Source organism: Pelodiscus sinensis, chromosome 9 (assembly GCF_049634645.1).
Source record: "Pelodiscus sinensis isolate JC-2024 chromosome 9, ASM4963464v1, whole genome shotgun sequence".
Taxonomy (NCBI): Eukaryota; Metazoa; Chordata; order Testudines; family Trionychidae; genus Pelodiscus; species Pelodiscus sinensis.
Genome location: NC_134719.1, coordinates 247,741 through 263,235, shown reverse-complemented (window position 1 = coordinate 263,235; position 15,495 = coordinate 247,741). Strand labels below are relative to the sequence as shown.

Below are 15,495 nucleotides of genomic sequence, written 5' to 3'. Positions count from 1 at the left end.
TGGCGCACTCGGCAGCCGCCCCGGCCCGGCCAGCCTGGCCCCGCAACGCCGGGCCGCGGCTCGTGATGGCTGAAAAAGCCCCAAACGAGAGAGACAAAGGCCTTTTGAAATCCTGTTTCTTCTGGGAGGGGAACCAACCCTGCGCGTCCTGTTCTGGCTTCTACCCTCTTTAAAGAGCCAGAAGAGATCATTTGAAAACCCATTCGCACTCTGTGATTTGAGAAAGCGGCGGTATGACTGGGGAAAAGTAGCCCATCCCGACTACAAAGGCCTGCTCTGTGTGTCTCGTCTCTCGCATGCCCCCGTTACTCACCTACTCCTAGTTCCATCAGCATCTGCTCCAGGGCTTTAATCTTCTTCTGTCCCACCGAGCTTGGCAGTTTCATCTGGAACACAAAGGTAAGAGAGCCACACAGCTTCGAGTTAGCCCTCACTCGCAGCCGGCTAGTTCAAAAGGCAAGAGCTCTGCTTTTTATAGTGCGGGGGAAGAAAAAGAAAGGAAGCGCGAGAAAGGAAAACCAAGTGGCGGAAGAGGGAGACGGGGGCTGAAAGTTTTCAGACTAGGTCCGAGGGCAGGCGTTGAAAAGCCCGGGCGCGAGGCTGTTCCCCCCCTCGCGTGTGTGCGCGCGGCGCGGCGCTTTGCAGCTCCCACATGTCACTGAATTAACAACCAAAGTTCTTCTTGGCTGCAAACCCTCTCCCGCCGAGCCCGGCCCATCAAAGGGTTCATTTACACAGCAGCTAATGTACCGCGCTGCCCTACTTTATTCGCTCTCGCCGCCTTGATTAGACTCAGGCGCTAACAGACTCACTTCCCCTGGCCCCCGCTGAGCCCTGGAGCTGTGGGGTTCGTTTACAGAGCGGGCTCTCGAACAAAGGCAGACACAGAGCGCAGGTACTGGCTGGCGGAAGTAGGAACACACATTCACGTCGGGCCGCGGGGCCAGGGGAGCGAGGGAAGGGGCCCCCGGGCCGGTCTGCATGCCCGTTGGGCTCCAGCTGCTCCCCCCACCCAGGTATTCGAACAAGACCCTGACGACTCGCTGGGGGAGACCAGGATCTCGGGGCAGCACACGAAGGGGCTGGCCCAGTGCAGGGAGCATGGCTCTGGTGGAGGAGGGAGCTGAGACCTGCCTGGCGGCCAGCCACAACGCAGCGCACGCCTCCCCTGCCAGAGCCCTGAAAGTTGCCCCGCACCTTCATCAGCGGCAGTGAGCACAGGGGGGCCAATCTCCCTGCTCCGCCGCCGGCAGGTGACAGACGGGCCACTCGCGGGTTCCGAGACGGGCCAGGGACCACGTGACAGCCGGCGGGGGCGGGGGCGGGGGCGTCCGAGCACTCCCGCCCTAAGGATGTAACTGAAGTTGATTAACCCATGAGTAAAAGCGTACGGGCTAACGCTACGGACTGCACGCATCTCCCCCCTGCTTGCCAGGACATTCCTTAGCAGGCTGGCCAGCAGCCCGGCTCAGTCCTGGCTTGAAACGGGTCCGGGACCTCCCCTGCTGGCGCTCTGCATTTCAAGTGCATTAGGAGCCAGGCGGGCAGCCCGGCTCAGTTCCGGCTCACACAGGGTCCGGGAGCTCAGACCCCCCCCCCCCCCACACAGGGGCTGCTGCCACCCCGCGCTACTGCCTCTGTATCAGAGGGAGCAGCACAGGGCGACATGCAGCCGGCCCACCAGAGGAGCTGGTTTTTAAACCGGCTCCCCTCGCTGGAGAGAGTCACCTCAGCCTCAGCCAACCCGTCAGGCACAAGGGCGAGGCTCACACGCCACGGGGACAGGGCATCGTTACACGGCCACAGGAGGGCCACGTGGCACTGGCGGGATCAGCCCTCGGGAGCTGCAAAGCAAGGTTAACGTGAACAAAGGGAACAAGGCCGGGCCAGCGGCGCTCGCGAGATGGAAACGGACGAGGAGTCAGCCGGGTAAAGGGCCCACAAGCCACATGAGACTGTGCAAACCCCCCTCACCGAGGCTCAGGCCAAACCACAGCCCGATCCAAACCGAGGGGGGCGCTGGAGAGCGCTGCCGGGGCAGCCCGCTAGAGGCACAAAGGCAAACACGCAAGTCAAACCCAAGTGAGGAGAGCAGGAAGGGCCCCCGCGCGGGCAGGTAACAGGGTCGCTGGCCAGGCCAAGGACTTGGAGAAGCCACGTGCTGAAGGCCCAGACTCTAACAGTAAAGCAGGAAACCCCAGACAGGCGGTGCAGCCACCGCGCCCAAAGGAGCCACAGGAGCACGCCAGGAAGGGCCGGATGCTGCCGAGACCCGTCGCTTCGCTCTCCACTTAGAGGAGGTGGGGGGACATTCCCTCCCCACACTTGGTCTTTGGGCGACAGATCTGAACAGCAATCCCAGACGGAGCTCTCTGTCCTACCACTGAGGAGTTCAGCAGCCGTAAGTCCCCAGGACCAGGCGGCATGCGGAACTGCTACGTAACTGAGGGCGCAAATCAGCCTCGGATGACGGGCAGATAGCTACCGTGACGCCGATCTTTCGAAAGGCCCCCGCTGCGATCCTGGCAAAGCAGCAGAAGCTGCAGCCAAGAGCAGAATGACCAGGCACGGGGGTGAGCGTAATTCACAGCGGAAGAGCCAACCCGGCTTTGTGAAGAGAAACCAGGCCTCGCCAGCTCTTGGACTCTGCGGAAGCCAGCAAGGACGTGGCGACGGGAACCCAGTCGACGCAGCATACTTGGATTTTCAGAAAGTCGCTGACAAGGTCCCTTGCCAAAGGCTCGTGAGAAAACCAAGTAGCCCAGGATACAAGAGAGGGGCTCTGATGGATCAGTAACCAGGAGACAGCAGAGTAAACGGCACGTTCCCAAAGGGACCCGTCCCGGGACCAGACCTATCCAGCATATTCATTACTGGGGGAAAGGGGTGAACAGAGAAGTGGCAAGTTAGCAGACAATTCAAAATGGTCTGAGCTCATTGTTAAGTCCTAATCAGACTGTGGAGAGCTTCAAAAGGCTCTCACCCCACTGGGCAACAAAATGGCAGATGAAATTCAATGTTGAGAAATGCAAAGTCAAGCGCAACTGGAAAAAACTAATCCCAAGTAACGCAGAGTGAGAGTTCGAAATTAACTCTTACACCCCAAGACAGAAACGGCGGGAGTCACCACGGATAGTTTTCTGAAAACTTCAGGTCAGGAACCAGCAGTGGACAAAAAGGCTCCCAAAATGCTGGGAACTATGGAACCAGGGATAGAAAATAAGAGAGAAAAATCTCTCTGTGCCACTAAATCAAGCCCTGGTGAATCCCGTCTGATTCTGTAGCCTCACCCCACAGAGGCTCGAGGGAAACGGGGAAAGATTCAGAGAGACCCATCCAAGAAGAAACTGAAAGAATGAGGGCGTTCCGCCTTGAACGGAGAGCACTCCGGGTGGGGAAGTCAGAGGTCTATAAAATCACAGACCGGGAGGAGAAAGTGAGCAGAGATGTGGGTTTTGCCCTCTCCCACGGTACAAAACCCAGGAGTCAGCCAAAGAAACTAACAGGCAGCAGTTTAATACAAACACGAGGAAGGACTTTTCCACACATTGCACAGCTAACCTGTGGAACTCACTGCCATGGGATGCAGTGAAGGCCAAAAGTGCAGCTGGAGGATGGGCCCATTGATGGCTGGTAGCCAGGAGGACCAGGGCTGGAACCCACGCTCAGGGCAACCCTACGCCCCTGTCTGCCAAGAGCTGGGAGTGGAAGATGGGGCGGATCACTCCAGAATTGCCCGGTTCCATACACTCTCCCTGAAGCTCCGTACCAGTCACTGTCAGAGATGGGATACGGGGCCAGAGCGACCCTGGTCTGACCCGGCCTGGCAAGCTCTTATGGGCCTTCGGTCAGGAGTCTACAGATGTGGCGAGGGGTCGGGGGGGGGGGGGTGGCCAGAGCACTGGATCTAAGGAACTATCGGGCGTGCCAGTGAACAGAACCCCCACAGCGGCCCTCAGATCGGGATGCGCTGCACACACCAGTGTGGTCACAAATGTGCGGGAAGGGGACGTGAGGAGGTGAGAGGCAGGAATAACCCAGCGAGGCGCAGAGTGCAATAAAGCAGCCAGCGCACGGAAGACACGGCCACGTGCAGCCCCCATCCCCGGGGCAATGAGAGAAGCTGAGACGCGCCATGGCCAGAGGGCGCGCAGCACTATCCGGCAGGTCGCGCCGAGGCCGGGGGGCCACATCTCGGGGCTGGGAGGGCTCCGTCCCTCTTCCCACGGCTCCGGGGAGCCCTGCAGAGATCTCAGCAAAGAGCCACGCCTGCGGGCAAGCAAGATGAAACGGGCCCAAAGACATCTCCGCTGGCTGGCAAGCGGGGACCCCGTGGCCGCCCCAGGCTGCGAAGGGTACGAATGCCCAGGGAGAGGAAGGACGTCGTGCGCGTCACACGGGCCCGGGGAAAGCAGGCAGACTGCGCAGCCGGCCCCAAGTGGAGTTTAGCCCATCCCTTGGGATCAGGGCACAGTCCGCCCCAGGGGGATGGGCCAGACAAGCCAACAGACCTTTGCTCTGCCCAGCTCCTGAGAGACTCGCGGGGCCCTTTCGCCAAGGTGCTGCAGCTGGTTCCCTCTCTCGACGCAGAGTTTGTAGCTGGGCATTTTCTGCCTCGCCGGGGCCCAGGCCTCAGTCTTTCTAAGGTCTGCACTGCGGCCGCTCTCTCTCCAGCCAAGACAGGACTCTCATGTGAGCCTGCGGCTCTCCTAGACAGGCAGCTGCCCTAGCCCAGTGCACGGCGCAGGCCTGGCCCGGCTGCTTGCTAGGCACACGCCTGAAGCAGCAACTCGGCGCCTATCGGCAGCTCCCCCAATCACTCTGGGCAACACACTCCTGGCAGGGAGCACCCAAGAGCACCCCTCTGTCTCTCAGCGTCGCGCTCCTCGGCCAAGTGACAGGAGGCAGCGCTCACTGAACCGGGCGCACCAGGGGAGCAGGGCTGTCTGGGATCAGGCCGCCTGTTCAAACCGAAGAGCCAAGCCACATCGCCATGCAGAAGAGGCGGACGACGCCCCTGGCAGGAGGGAAGATACACACTGACAGGACGGTTAATAGGAACGGAAACGGACCGTTGTGCTCACAGACTTTACTGAAGGGCACTTTGGCTGCTGCGTCTTTTTGCGTATTTCTTTGAGGTTTACACCACAACTGGCCGCCCCCCGGTCCCCGCACTTTCCAGCCCCAGGGGGGCCCTGCGCTTGGGAAAAGCTGAATTCACGTTTCCTTGGGAAAGGTGCGTGGGTTTCAGGGATGTCAAAAGAGCCAGAACTTGGTTCCGCACGGAGCCAGCTTGGGCTCGAGAGCCAGAGGTTGCAGACCCCTGGCGTAGGCTAAAAGCCCATCAATTAAGCTTCCCTTTAATTCCGGGGGAGGATCTGGCTGTGAACAGGAAGGCTCCATCGGTTTCGCAACGCAAGAGTATATTTTAATTTTACCATCATTAAGAAAATGTTATGATTGATGTGGCTGCTGTCGGACTAATATCTTTAAAATTTAGCTGGCTAAGCCAATTCATCTTAAAGACTGATGAAGGTTGATTGCTCTCTATGCAAAATGTATTAAAACTAAATGAGGAGTCTATTACTCACAGGCCGCTGATAATCTGTTAGGGAGGCTCCGTTAGCTCGGCTGCCTCGTGGCAGGGGAAAGCAGGAGCCAGCCCTGGGCTGGGCGGATACAGACGTGGGGTTTTCAGCAGATGCCGCGTCCTCAGAGCTGCACCACGCAGACCTGTCCGGAAGGCGGACGGAAGCAGGCAGCTGCCCAGGAGGCAGGCGGAGGTTGAGGACAAAAGGACACGTGTCAGTCTGGCTTGCTGCTGGGCCCGCGGAGATGGGTTCAAGCCCCGCTCCGGGTGCTGGACTGATGCCCAGTCACGAGAGCTGCAAAGGTAACACGACCCCGGGTCCCAACACGACCCCGGGAGAGCAACAGGACCCCGGGTCCCAGCACGACCCCGGGAGAGCAACAGGACCCCGGGTCCCAGCATGCATCGGGAGAGCAACAGGACCCCGGGTCCCAGCATGCATCGGGAGAGCAACAGGACCCCGGGTCCCAGCATGCATCGGGAGAGCAACAGGACCCCGGGTCCCAGCACGACCCCGGGAGAGCAACAGGACCCCGGGTCCCAGCACGACCCCGGGAGAGCAACAGGACCCCGGGTCCCAGCATGCATCGGGAGAGCAACAGGACCCCGGGTCCCAACACGACCCCGGGAGAGCAACAGGACCCCGGGTCCCAGCACGACCCCGGGAGAGCAACAGGACCCCGGGTCCCAGCATGCATCGGGAGAGCAACAGGACCCCGGGTCCCAGCACGACCCCGGGAGAGCAACAGGACCCCGGGTCCCAGCATGCATCGGGAGAGCAACAGGACCCCGGGTCCCAGCACGACCCCGGGAGAGCAACAGGACCCCGGGTCCCAGCACGACCCCGGGAGAGCAACAGGACCCCGGGTCCCAGCATGCATCGGGAGAGCAACAGGACCCCGGGTCCCAGCACGACCCCGGGAGAGCAACAGGACCCCGGGTCCCAGCATGCATCGGGAGAGCAACAGGACCCCGGGTCCCAGCACGACCCCGGGAGAGCAACAGGACCCCGGGTCCCAGCACGACCCCGGGAGAGCAACAGGACCCCGGGTCCCAGCATGCATCGGGAGAGCAACAGGACCCCGGGTCCCAGCATGCATCGGGAGAGCAACAGGACCCCGGGTCCCAGCATGCATCGGGAGAGCAACAGGACCCCGGGTCCCAGCATGCATCGGGAGAGCAACAGGACCCCGGGTCCCAGCATGCATCGGGAGAGCAACAGGACCCCGGGTCCCAGCATGCATCGGGAAAGCAACAGGACCCCGGGTCCCAGCACGACCCCGGGAGAGCAACAGGACCCCGGGTCCCAGCATGCATCGGGAGAGCAACAGGACCCCGGGTCCCAGCATGCATCGGGAGAGCAACAGGACCCCGGGTCCCAGCATGCATCGGGAGAGCAACAGGACCCCGGGTCCCAGCATGCATCGGGAGAGCAACAGGACCCCGGGTCCCAGCATGCATCGGGAGAGCAACAGGACCCCGGGTCCCAGCATGCATCGGGAGAGCAGGGCTGCCTGGCTCGGATGAGCGCAGTGCATGTGGGGCGGAGGGGTCTGAACGCCACCTGCAGGCCTGGCTCTTGAGCGCCGGGTGAGTTCCCAATGGCCCCGCACGGAGCTAAGCCAGGGCACCACCCCAGCCTAAGACTGATGAAAAAACATGGCCCTAGCCGGCTCCTGCCCTTTTCCCTCCCTCCCCAGAGGGAGCTGGCCCAGTTCGTTATTGTTTGGAAAGGCCCCGGTAACGGATTGCTCCAGTCACAAAGCCGATGAGCTGGGATTTGGGAGGTTAAGATATCTGGGGCGCTTTCCTCCTCTGCCAGCGTCTCCTCGCCTCTCTTTGGGCAACACAGCCCGCGCCTAATTGCACCAAGCGCTTCTCATTTAAGGGCTGCGATTCTTCCTCCCGCGACAAGCCCCTGCGTTAAACGCATGATCTGGGGACACACAAGCAGCGGGCGGCACGCCCCGGTGCGACGAAGCCGCGCAGCTGCGGTTCCCCCGTGGCCTGAGATGGCGACAAGGAGGCCTGGGCCCTCGAGGCCGGGGAGACAATGCGCCGGGCCGGGGAGCTGCAGGGCGCCCCCAGACGCCTGCCTGCTCATCACCCTTGCTGGAGCAATCCCTGGTGTTGGGGGGGCGGAGGCCTGGTGGCAAAGCCGAGCACCCGAGGGCAACGGGGATATCCACGCCTCTGGTGCGGGCCTAGCCACACCTCTGCGGAAGCTCACAGAGTCGTGCTAACGAGCGCCAGACCCGCTGCAGAGGAAACGAACAAGCCCAGGGCGGAAGAGGTGCAGACACAGCCCCACAGAGCAGACCGGGGTCGTTTGTGTGCGTCGCCTCCTTCTCCTCACTTCTAACACGACCCAGCGGTGCGGCAAACTGCCCCGGGAGACTAACGGAGTCTCCGTAACACGAGCCCTCCCACAGAGCCCCGGGGGTTACATCTTTGCACCCTGCTGGGGGGCTCGTGTGGACCCCGCTGCGTGGAGATCAGACCAGCCGGGACCCCCCGCCACGGCCGGCTCTCAGCGCAGGACTTGTGTTAGGCACCGGCCACTTTCGGAAGCTCCCGACTTCCTCAGAAACTCGACTCGGGGGCTGAAATGCCCACGCGGGGGCTCTCGCTAAAGCGCTCTGGGTCCCTCTACGGTTTGAGCAGCCTTTCTCGAGTCGTTCCCCCGTTTCATTCACAGCCAGCAGCCGCAAGCAACCCGCGCCCGCCGAGCTGGGACTCCTCCGCCCCCGGCCCTGCCACCCTTTCGCAAAGCGAGCCACCGGCATTCGAAGATCCAGCTGTGCCGGCAGAGCGGGCCATCGCTAGCACGGCATAGCTCCCCGCAGCTGGGAAAGGCTTTCCCCACAGCCGGCTCCCCGTGGGGGAAGGGGTCTGCTCTGATGTGGGACTCCTGCGGCGGGGAGGTTTGCAGGAGAGCGCCCAAAGTAATACTCTCTTGTCCCTAGGACGGGGGGCTCCCTCTCGCCCGCTGCCAAGCAGCTGTGGAGTGTTGAAGGCACAAGAACCTGCACTGACGGGCTGAGCGTTTAAACGCAGGGAGGAAATCAAGTCTGAATGTGCAATCTGACCTTGGCCGCCTCGTGTGCATACATTATAAGGCCTTAATTACACAATCACATTCTATTTCTCAAATCAAACACCACCCTGCCCCCCTTCCGGCCTCAGCTCCGCCAGGCAGAACGCCACAGTCCTACAGTGACATGGCGGTGCTGGGAGAACCGACTTTGGGGGGGGTCTTTTAAACGACGAGACAACAGCAAAACGTACTTGCATTCGAGATGGTAATGGTTACTGCTTCTAGTTAACTGGCAGGGGCTGGAGCAGCCCTCGTCCGCGGTGGGAATCCCACCCACCTAGCCTGTGATCAATTAATCGATTAAACTTAGCGTTTAGCCAGTTAACCAATTAAACGGGATTTTACACCCCACCTTGCATGCTGTTTGCACTGTCTGCTGGCCCACAGGGTGGCTTACAATTAAATGACAGCATGAGCTCTCACTAGCTACGCCTCGGGACCCGCGGGGCTCAACACGGTCCCAGCCGGGGCAAAGAGACTAGCATTCTTCCAAACAACCCTGCAAGCGTGCACCTACAGAAATGACCATTTTAAAGTGCACCTGGCTTGATGGCAAATCACAGAATCATAGAACTGGAAGAGACCTCAGCAGGTCACGTCCAGCCCCCTGCTCTAGGCAGGACCAACCCCAACTAAATCAACCCGGCCAGGGCTTTGTCAAGCCGAGACTTAAACACCTCTAGGGATGGAGACTCCACTACTTCCCTAGGTAACCCATTCCAGTGCTTCACCACCCTCCTAGAGAAATAGTTTTTCCTAATATCCAACCTGGACCTCTCCCACCGCAACTTGAGCCCATTGCTCCTTATTCTGCATCCGTAACCACTGAGAACAGCCTCTCGCCAGCCTCTTTGGAACCCCCCTTCAGGAAGTTGAAGGCTGCTCTCAAATCCCCCCTCACTCTTCGCTTCTGCAGACTAAATCTATGACTCACGTTCAAGCAGCCGTGTAAAAAGTGCAAAGTCTGTACACACCAAACTCTTCTAGGACACGAGAGAGAAGGTTTTACTAGCGAGATTTCCGTGAGGCAGTTGTAAAAGCTGGATCGAGAGCGTGCGTGAGACTCAACCAAGGGAAGAGGAGCACATACAGAAATTGCACGGAACAACAAAACACACTTTGAGGTGTCTGACGCAGCATTTCTCAGATACACAGGCTGAGAAACTACGTGCAATTAAAAAACTGCAACAGCGTCTATCTCCAAGGAGAACGTTTGCTTTCAGAGTCCGATACTTCTGGTGACAGAATTACTAACACAAGGAATACTTGGTGCATAACGCATCGTGGGCCCCAAAAGGGAGCGAAGAGATGGACACTAGAGGATAACTCACTGTACACAGCACAAGACGCCACAGACATGTCCCTAAGGTTGAAACAAAGCAATCGCTGCCTGAGAAACACCGCAATGGTGACACCAAAGACGAGACGACCGTGAGCGCGCATACCAGGAGGCTGGCTGCACACTCAAAGCTTTGCTCGGGTCCATTTCAGCAGTACCACATTTCCTTTGCTAAACGCATTTTAACACCCTGCTTCGGGAGGCAGGTCCAACCAATCTTGCAGCAGGATGTTACGAAATAAAGGACCAATATTCTCCCTAGCCACGTCAGTCCTGGCCCTTTCCGGTTCTAGGTTGCTTGACCCTGAAGCAAGAGCGTGTGCATCGATTCGGGGGGGTTTAACCCTTGCTATTGTTACTCGGCGCAATCTCGTTAGCCACCTCACATTCAACCTGTTTGGTATTTCCTTCTTGCAATTTTTAATTGGCTGCCTTTCAATTCCACAACCTGGCTGTCCTCCCTTGCGCTTGTATTGCGAGCAAAGACTGACAGAGCCACTTGTTTAGTATTTTGTATCCCTGTATCTCACACAGCCTCGCGAAACCCCTCCCAAATCGGCCACTAGCTGTTAGACTCGGACATCTGCTAAGCGGAGGGGTACTCGGAATGCACGCACCCCCCCCGTACCCCTTGCTAGGTACGCCAGGTGTCCTACACCCACCTGCAACGCCACAGACATGAATCTGGATCACCTGCACAACCTGCTCCCTCCCCACTCCTGGGCCTCGAGACCCCCATCGGAGCGCCGGGCCCCGGCGAAGGGTAACGTGGCGTTCCCACGTGTGCTCTGCCGCGGCGTGCAGCCGGGCTGTGCGTGGCCATTTCACCACAGGAGACGTGCCGAGAGAAGCGACAGGAACAGCCCGGCTCTCTAATCCAGAGGAAGTTTCTGACTCGGAAACATATGCTTTCCTGCCTGAGACGGACGTGCTGATTGCCATCAGCTTATCTCACCAAGATGCCTCGGAGTGCAATCAATAGCGAACAAATAAATTATTAATTGCTCCAAGTAATTAAATTTATCAAACCCAAATAAATATAACGGATATTTTATGGAGCTGCGTTCCAAGCCCCAGCTCTGAAAGGCCGGTATTGATCATGGGAGGGAGACAGATGTTTCACATGTTAGCAGCTGATGAGGTCTGGGCTTGCATTAATGTCAGGCAAGAAGCAGCGTCAAGAGCCACTGACGGGGAGTAAACAGGCAGCGTGCTTGGCCATTTAATTGTGGGTCAGATCAAATATGAAGAATAAACATTTTAAAAGACACGCACACAGCCCTCCACCCTCCCCAGCCTTTCACTGCAAGCCTCATTCATCTTGGAGCGGTGGCAGGAACCCAGCCCCCGCCCCCAAGAAAAAAAAAAACAACCACAGTAAATTGTAACTCATTAATCAGTGCTAAAAAAATGCTCGGCTGGCTAGTAAATATTTAAAAGCCAGGGAGGGTGAATATCTGAATCAATGGGAACTAAAGCTGTGTTCAAAGCTTTTCTCCCCCTATTTCTTTTTTAATTGGCCCGACCGGCAATTTGTCTACAGGATTCTAGTTAGCGGGGAGCAAGTCAGCACGCTGGCTGGACGCCTCGTTTGGAGGGAGGTGCCCGGCTGTGAGCTCGCCCGGCGAGCCCCTCGGCAGCTCTGCACGCTCCCAGGGCTCCGCTTTACGCCCGGGTCTAGCGCTGTCCCCAGCGGAGACAACCCGCCTGGCCCCCGCCCCCACCGCAACCCAGCAGGGCGACCCCACCAGCTCAGCCCCCGCCCGCCGCCGCCTCGGGACACTCCTCGTTGCCAGGCTGCACGGCTACGGCAGAGCGAAGGCCGAGCGCCCAGCTCAGCAATTGGGTAAAGGGGATGTGACAGGTAGCCCCAAGCCACGCACAAGCCTGGGAAAAGTCAGAGTGGGGGGGGCACTCCAAGCCCAGCCAGGCCCGACAAGCAGCGATGGCACCCAAAGCCCCCTGACTCTGCCCTGCAGCGACTCCACACGAGAACCCGTAGGGCTCTGGGGCAGTGCGACCCGTAGGGCTCTGGGCAGTGATCTCCGTGAGGAGTGGGTGACAGAAGGCATCTTTGTCTCTGGCCTCGTCCCCTGAGAACAACAGGCCTTGCAGCCATGGCGTAGGCAGCGTGGGAGTCCCTGATCAGGCTGCTTCAGCCTCTGCAGAAGGAGAAACGACCAGCTGCAATAACCGACCACGGACCCTGTAACCCACGTCTCCACCTGCAGCCGACGCACCCGATTCCGGGGGCTTGGGCCAGATGGGACGTTTGAAAAGTCTGGGTCAGCCTGTTAGCACGGCCACTGAAGACGCACCACACCCAACGCTGGAGGCGCATGTTCTGCGAGGGCCAGGCTACCGTTAATTTTCAGTAACTAACCAATTCGTCGCAACCCACGGGTGAACGCTCGGCAATCCACTCGACGGCCCAAAGTAAGCGCTGTCACCGCGAGGAGGACCGGGGCATTTCTCATACACAACCAAGAAGATGAATCCCTGCTTGGTGTGAAAAATTCAACTTAGCCTTAGCGGAGGAGCAGCCACCAGTGCCTGATAAAACATAACGTAGAAGGTGCATCTGGCTGCAAACACCACCCCCTAGGGCCGAAACGGCTCTTCTCACACGCCTGAGGAGCAGACAGGCAGAGAGCAAACCCCTCACAGCCAGCCTGGCCAGTAGCCACGGGCGCTTTGGGCGCTTCATACCAACGCCACCCCTCGTCACATTCCCGCGGCGGGGCCGGCTGCGAGTGGCGTAGAGAACGGTCCTAGCGCTGAGCCCACTGCAGCACCCTACAGGTTCCAAAGCGCCGCACCAACTGCGGCTCACCCCCCCCCCCCCGTCCCCCCCACACACACACAGCTCCGTCATGCACGGGAGACCTCAGAGGTCCCAGGGAGCGGGCAAAGGCCGCAGAGTCCCACACAGACTCAAATTTCCATCTTCCGTGTCTCCGTGAACCGTCCCGTGCATCTCGCTGCCCAGAGCCTGGGAGCGCCCGACCACCCGGCAAAGCTGAGCGCAGGGGCAGCACCCCAGAAAACGGGACCCCCAGCCTGCCTAGGCAAGGCCGCAGCTCACACACACAGGCCCGAGTGCTCTCCCCCGCCCAGGGCACTGCCCAAAGGCCCTGCACGCCTTCTGGCCTCAAAGGACCAGCCCCCGAAGTGGCGCTGGAAATTCACCCAGTGGCGCCACTCGCCCGCTGACACCATGGCAACCCCGAAATAGCGAACGGTGGGTTTTCCCCGCCGACACACATGCTCTTTTCCCAGGCCAAGGGGGTTTGCGGGACTGGTCCCCAGCTGGGTTATCTGGATCAGGATCTGGCTAGGAGAGATGTCGACTCTTGCACCTAAAACCAGGCCGGGGTTTGCTGTTTGCTCACCCTGAGGGGACACCAGGCACTTGGGGCTTTTCAAATGACGCGTTTCTGAAGCTAAGATATGGTGACTGGGTCAGGCCAGGGCGTGCAAGTCGCCACTGGAGGCCTGGCGGACACCTTGCAGCGGGCTGCTCGCAGAGGCATGGGGCATCTGGCTGCAGGCTCCGTCTGGGCCAGGCGGGAGACATCGGCGGGTTCAGGGCTCTGGACGCTCTGCCACAAAGCAGAGCTGGCCGATAGCCCACAGCACGCCCGTGTGCCAGGCTACAGCCTATGCGGCTGCACCAGGCTGCTTAGTTTAGAGGCGAGAACTTATCACAGGAGACCGGCTCGGGACAGAGACAGGGAGACCGACTGGAACAGCAGCCCCAAGAGGCCATGGCAGCAACCTACCCTCTGGCTCCGCAGTGTGACCCCTGCAGATTTGAAGTCTGGAAACTTGATGCCAGCAGTCTCAGGAACAGCCTGAAAGAGAGGGAGGCAGGATGTGTTGGCGGAGGAAACACAGGGGCTGGCCCAGCGGCCGGGAGGGAAACACCATTTCCTGACACCGCCACCTGCCAGACGGAGGGAGAGGAAAATCCCAAGCCAACCTCAGAGAAGCCCTGAGGCGAGCCCTCAGCTCCAAGGCCCGACGCCCACCTTGTGCAGGGTTTGCCACCAATGCACCTCTGACGGGGCCCAGGGCTAACATACGGCCCAGGAGCTGGCCTTCCCACGCCCCGCACGCCAGGGCAGGAGCCGGGCAGTCTGCGATTTGTACCGCTCCGAGCGCCCGGGGAGGCTCCCCATACGTGCAGGACTGCTCTGGAGCGGGGCCTGCACTGTCCTACACACAGTCTCGCCTGCACATAGCCTGCCACTCTGCACGGCTTGCGAGGTGCCAGGGGAGCAGGAGAGGCAGGGGCGGGCGGGTTTCAGTGCCAGCCTAGCAGATGCTTGGGGAGGGCCTTTCACACGAGCACGCCAGCCAGAAGGCATTCGCGGGAACGAAACGCCTGCCGGACCCTTCCAGGCTGGGCTCTGGCCCTCCTCAGTCACTGCCCCAGAGAGCAGCCCCACGCTGCTGGAGGTGACCGCGTTCCGCCCCAGGCAATCGTTGGGCCCCTGGGGCGAAGAAGCGCGAGGGAGCCCAGCCAGGAGTCCCCAGAGCACACGCAAGGCAGTGCGCCAGCTCCACTTTCCACCGTGGGAGAGTCCCGCCGTGCGCCCGGGGTCACGCCAGGGCCGTGGCTCGGCCGGTCGGTGCCAACGGCGCGGCGCGCAGAAGCTATTAACCGGGCTCACCGGCCTCGCACGCTGCACAGGCTGTAACCGCGTCCACCTCAACTGACTCTTTGGTAAATGATTTTCCTTTGTTGGAAGGATGCTGATGCAGCCCCTGATTCTCACGCGTAGTTAAAATGCAATTTTTTGTACCGTTTCCCTGCTCGAGTTGGTAATTGACTCCTAATGGACTCTGTCATGGCTGAAATGACGCTAGTGTAACAACAGGGACGGCCGGGGCGTGCGCAGGGACAGACCCCGCCCGCCGGGCCTCGGGCGACGCAGAGCAAACCGGCTGGGACGCCACTTCCCATCAGCCCCGTCTGCGCCCAGCACTCTGGCAGTGGGCCCGCCGAGGCAAGCTGCCCCACAGTGCCCTGGCTTTGGGGGCCCCTTCCTCATTGCCCACAGGCCCCCTTTGGGAGCCAGAAAGGGCACGAGAGAGCTGGGCCCTCCTCCTGCCGCCACCCGAAGGAGAACAGCGCGGGCTGCGGCGCCGCGCACCCACTGCTCAGACTTGGCGGGCTGGCACCAGCAGTGGAGTGAGATTTTCTAATGCAAATAGCCCCTAGCACTTCACACACATGGAGTGACTCGGTGCCAGGGCCCCCGGGAGGAGAGGAAGTAGAGTCATTCCCATCCTATCTGGGGAAACTGAGGCACGGGGGGAAGGCAATGGCCCAAAACTGCTGAGCTGAATTGAAACCCGCCAATCCTGGGCTCCTTAGTTTCTGAACCCCTTTGCTACCAAAAACGGGCCTGACTTAGGGTTAAACAACCTCCCCCAGCCCGCAGGAGCCGAGTGCCTGGCCCC

At 60.1% G+C, this 15,495-nt stretch overlaps 1 protein-coding gene across 2 annotated transcripts in view; it reads right to left on the bottom strand.

The window, feature by feature from the left end:
- DMAP1 (DNA methyltransferase 1 associated protein 1) overlaps positions 1-15,495 on the bottom strand; it is a 44,527-nt gene that overhangs the window by 7,604 nt on the left and 21,428 nt on the right. For both annotated transcript variants that reach the window (XM_075935802.1, XM_075935803.1), the window contains exons 8-9: positions 13,809-13,880; positions 314-386 (exon numbers count right to left, since the gene is read on the bottom strand). In XM_075935802.1, coding sequence (XP_075791917.1) covers positions 314-386; positions 13,809-13,880 — 145 coding nt within the window. The remainder of the gene's footprint in view (positions 1-313; positions 387-13,808; positions 13,881-15,495) is intronic.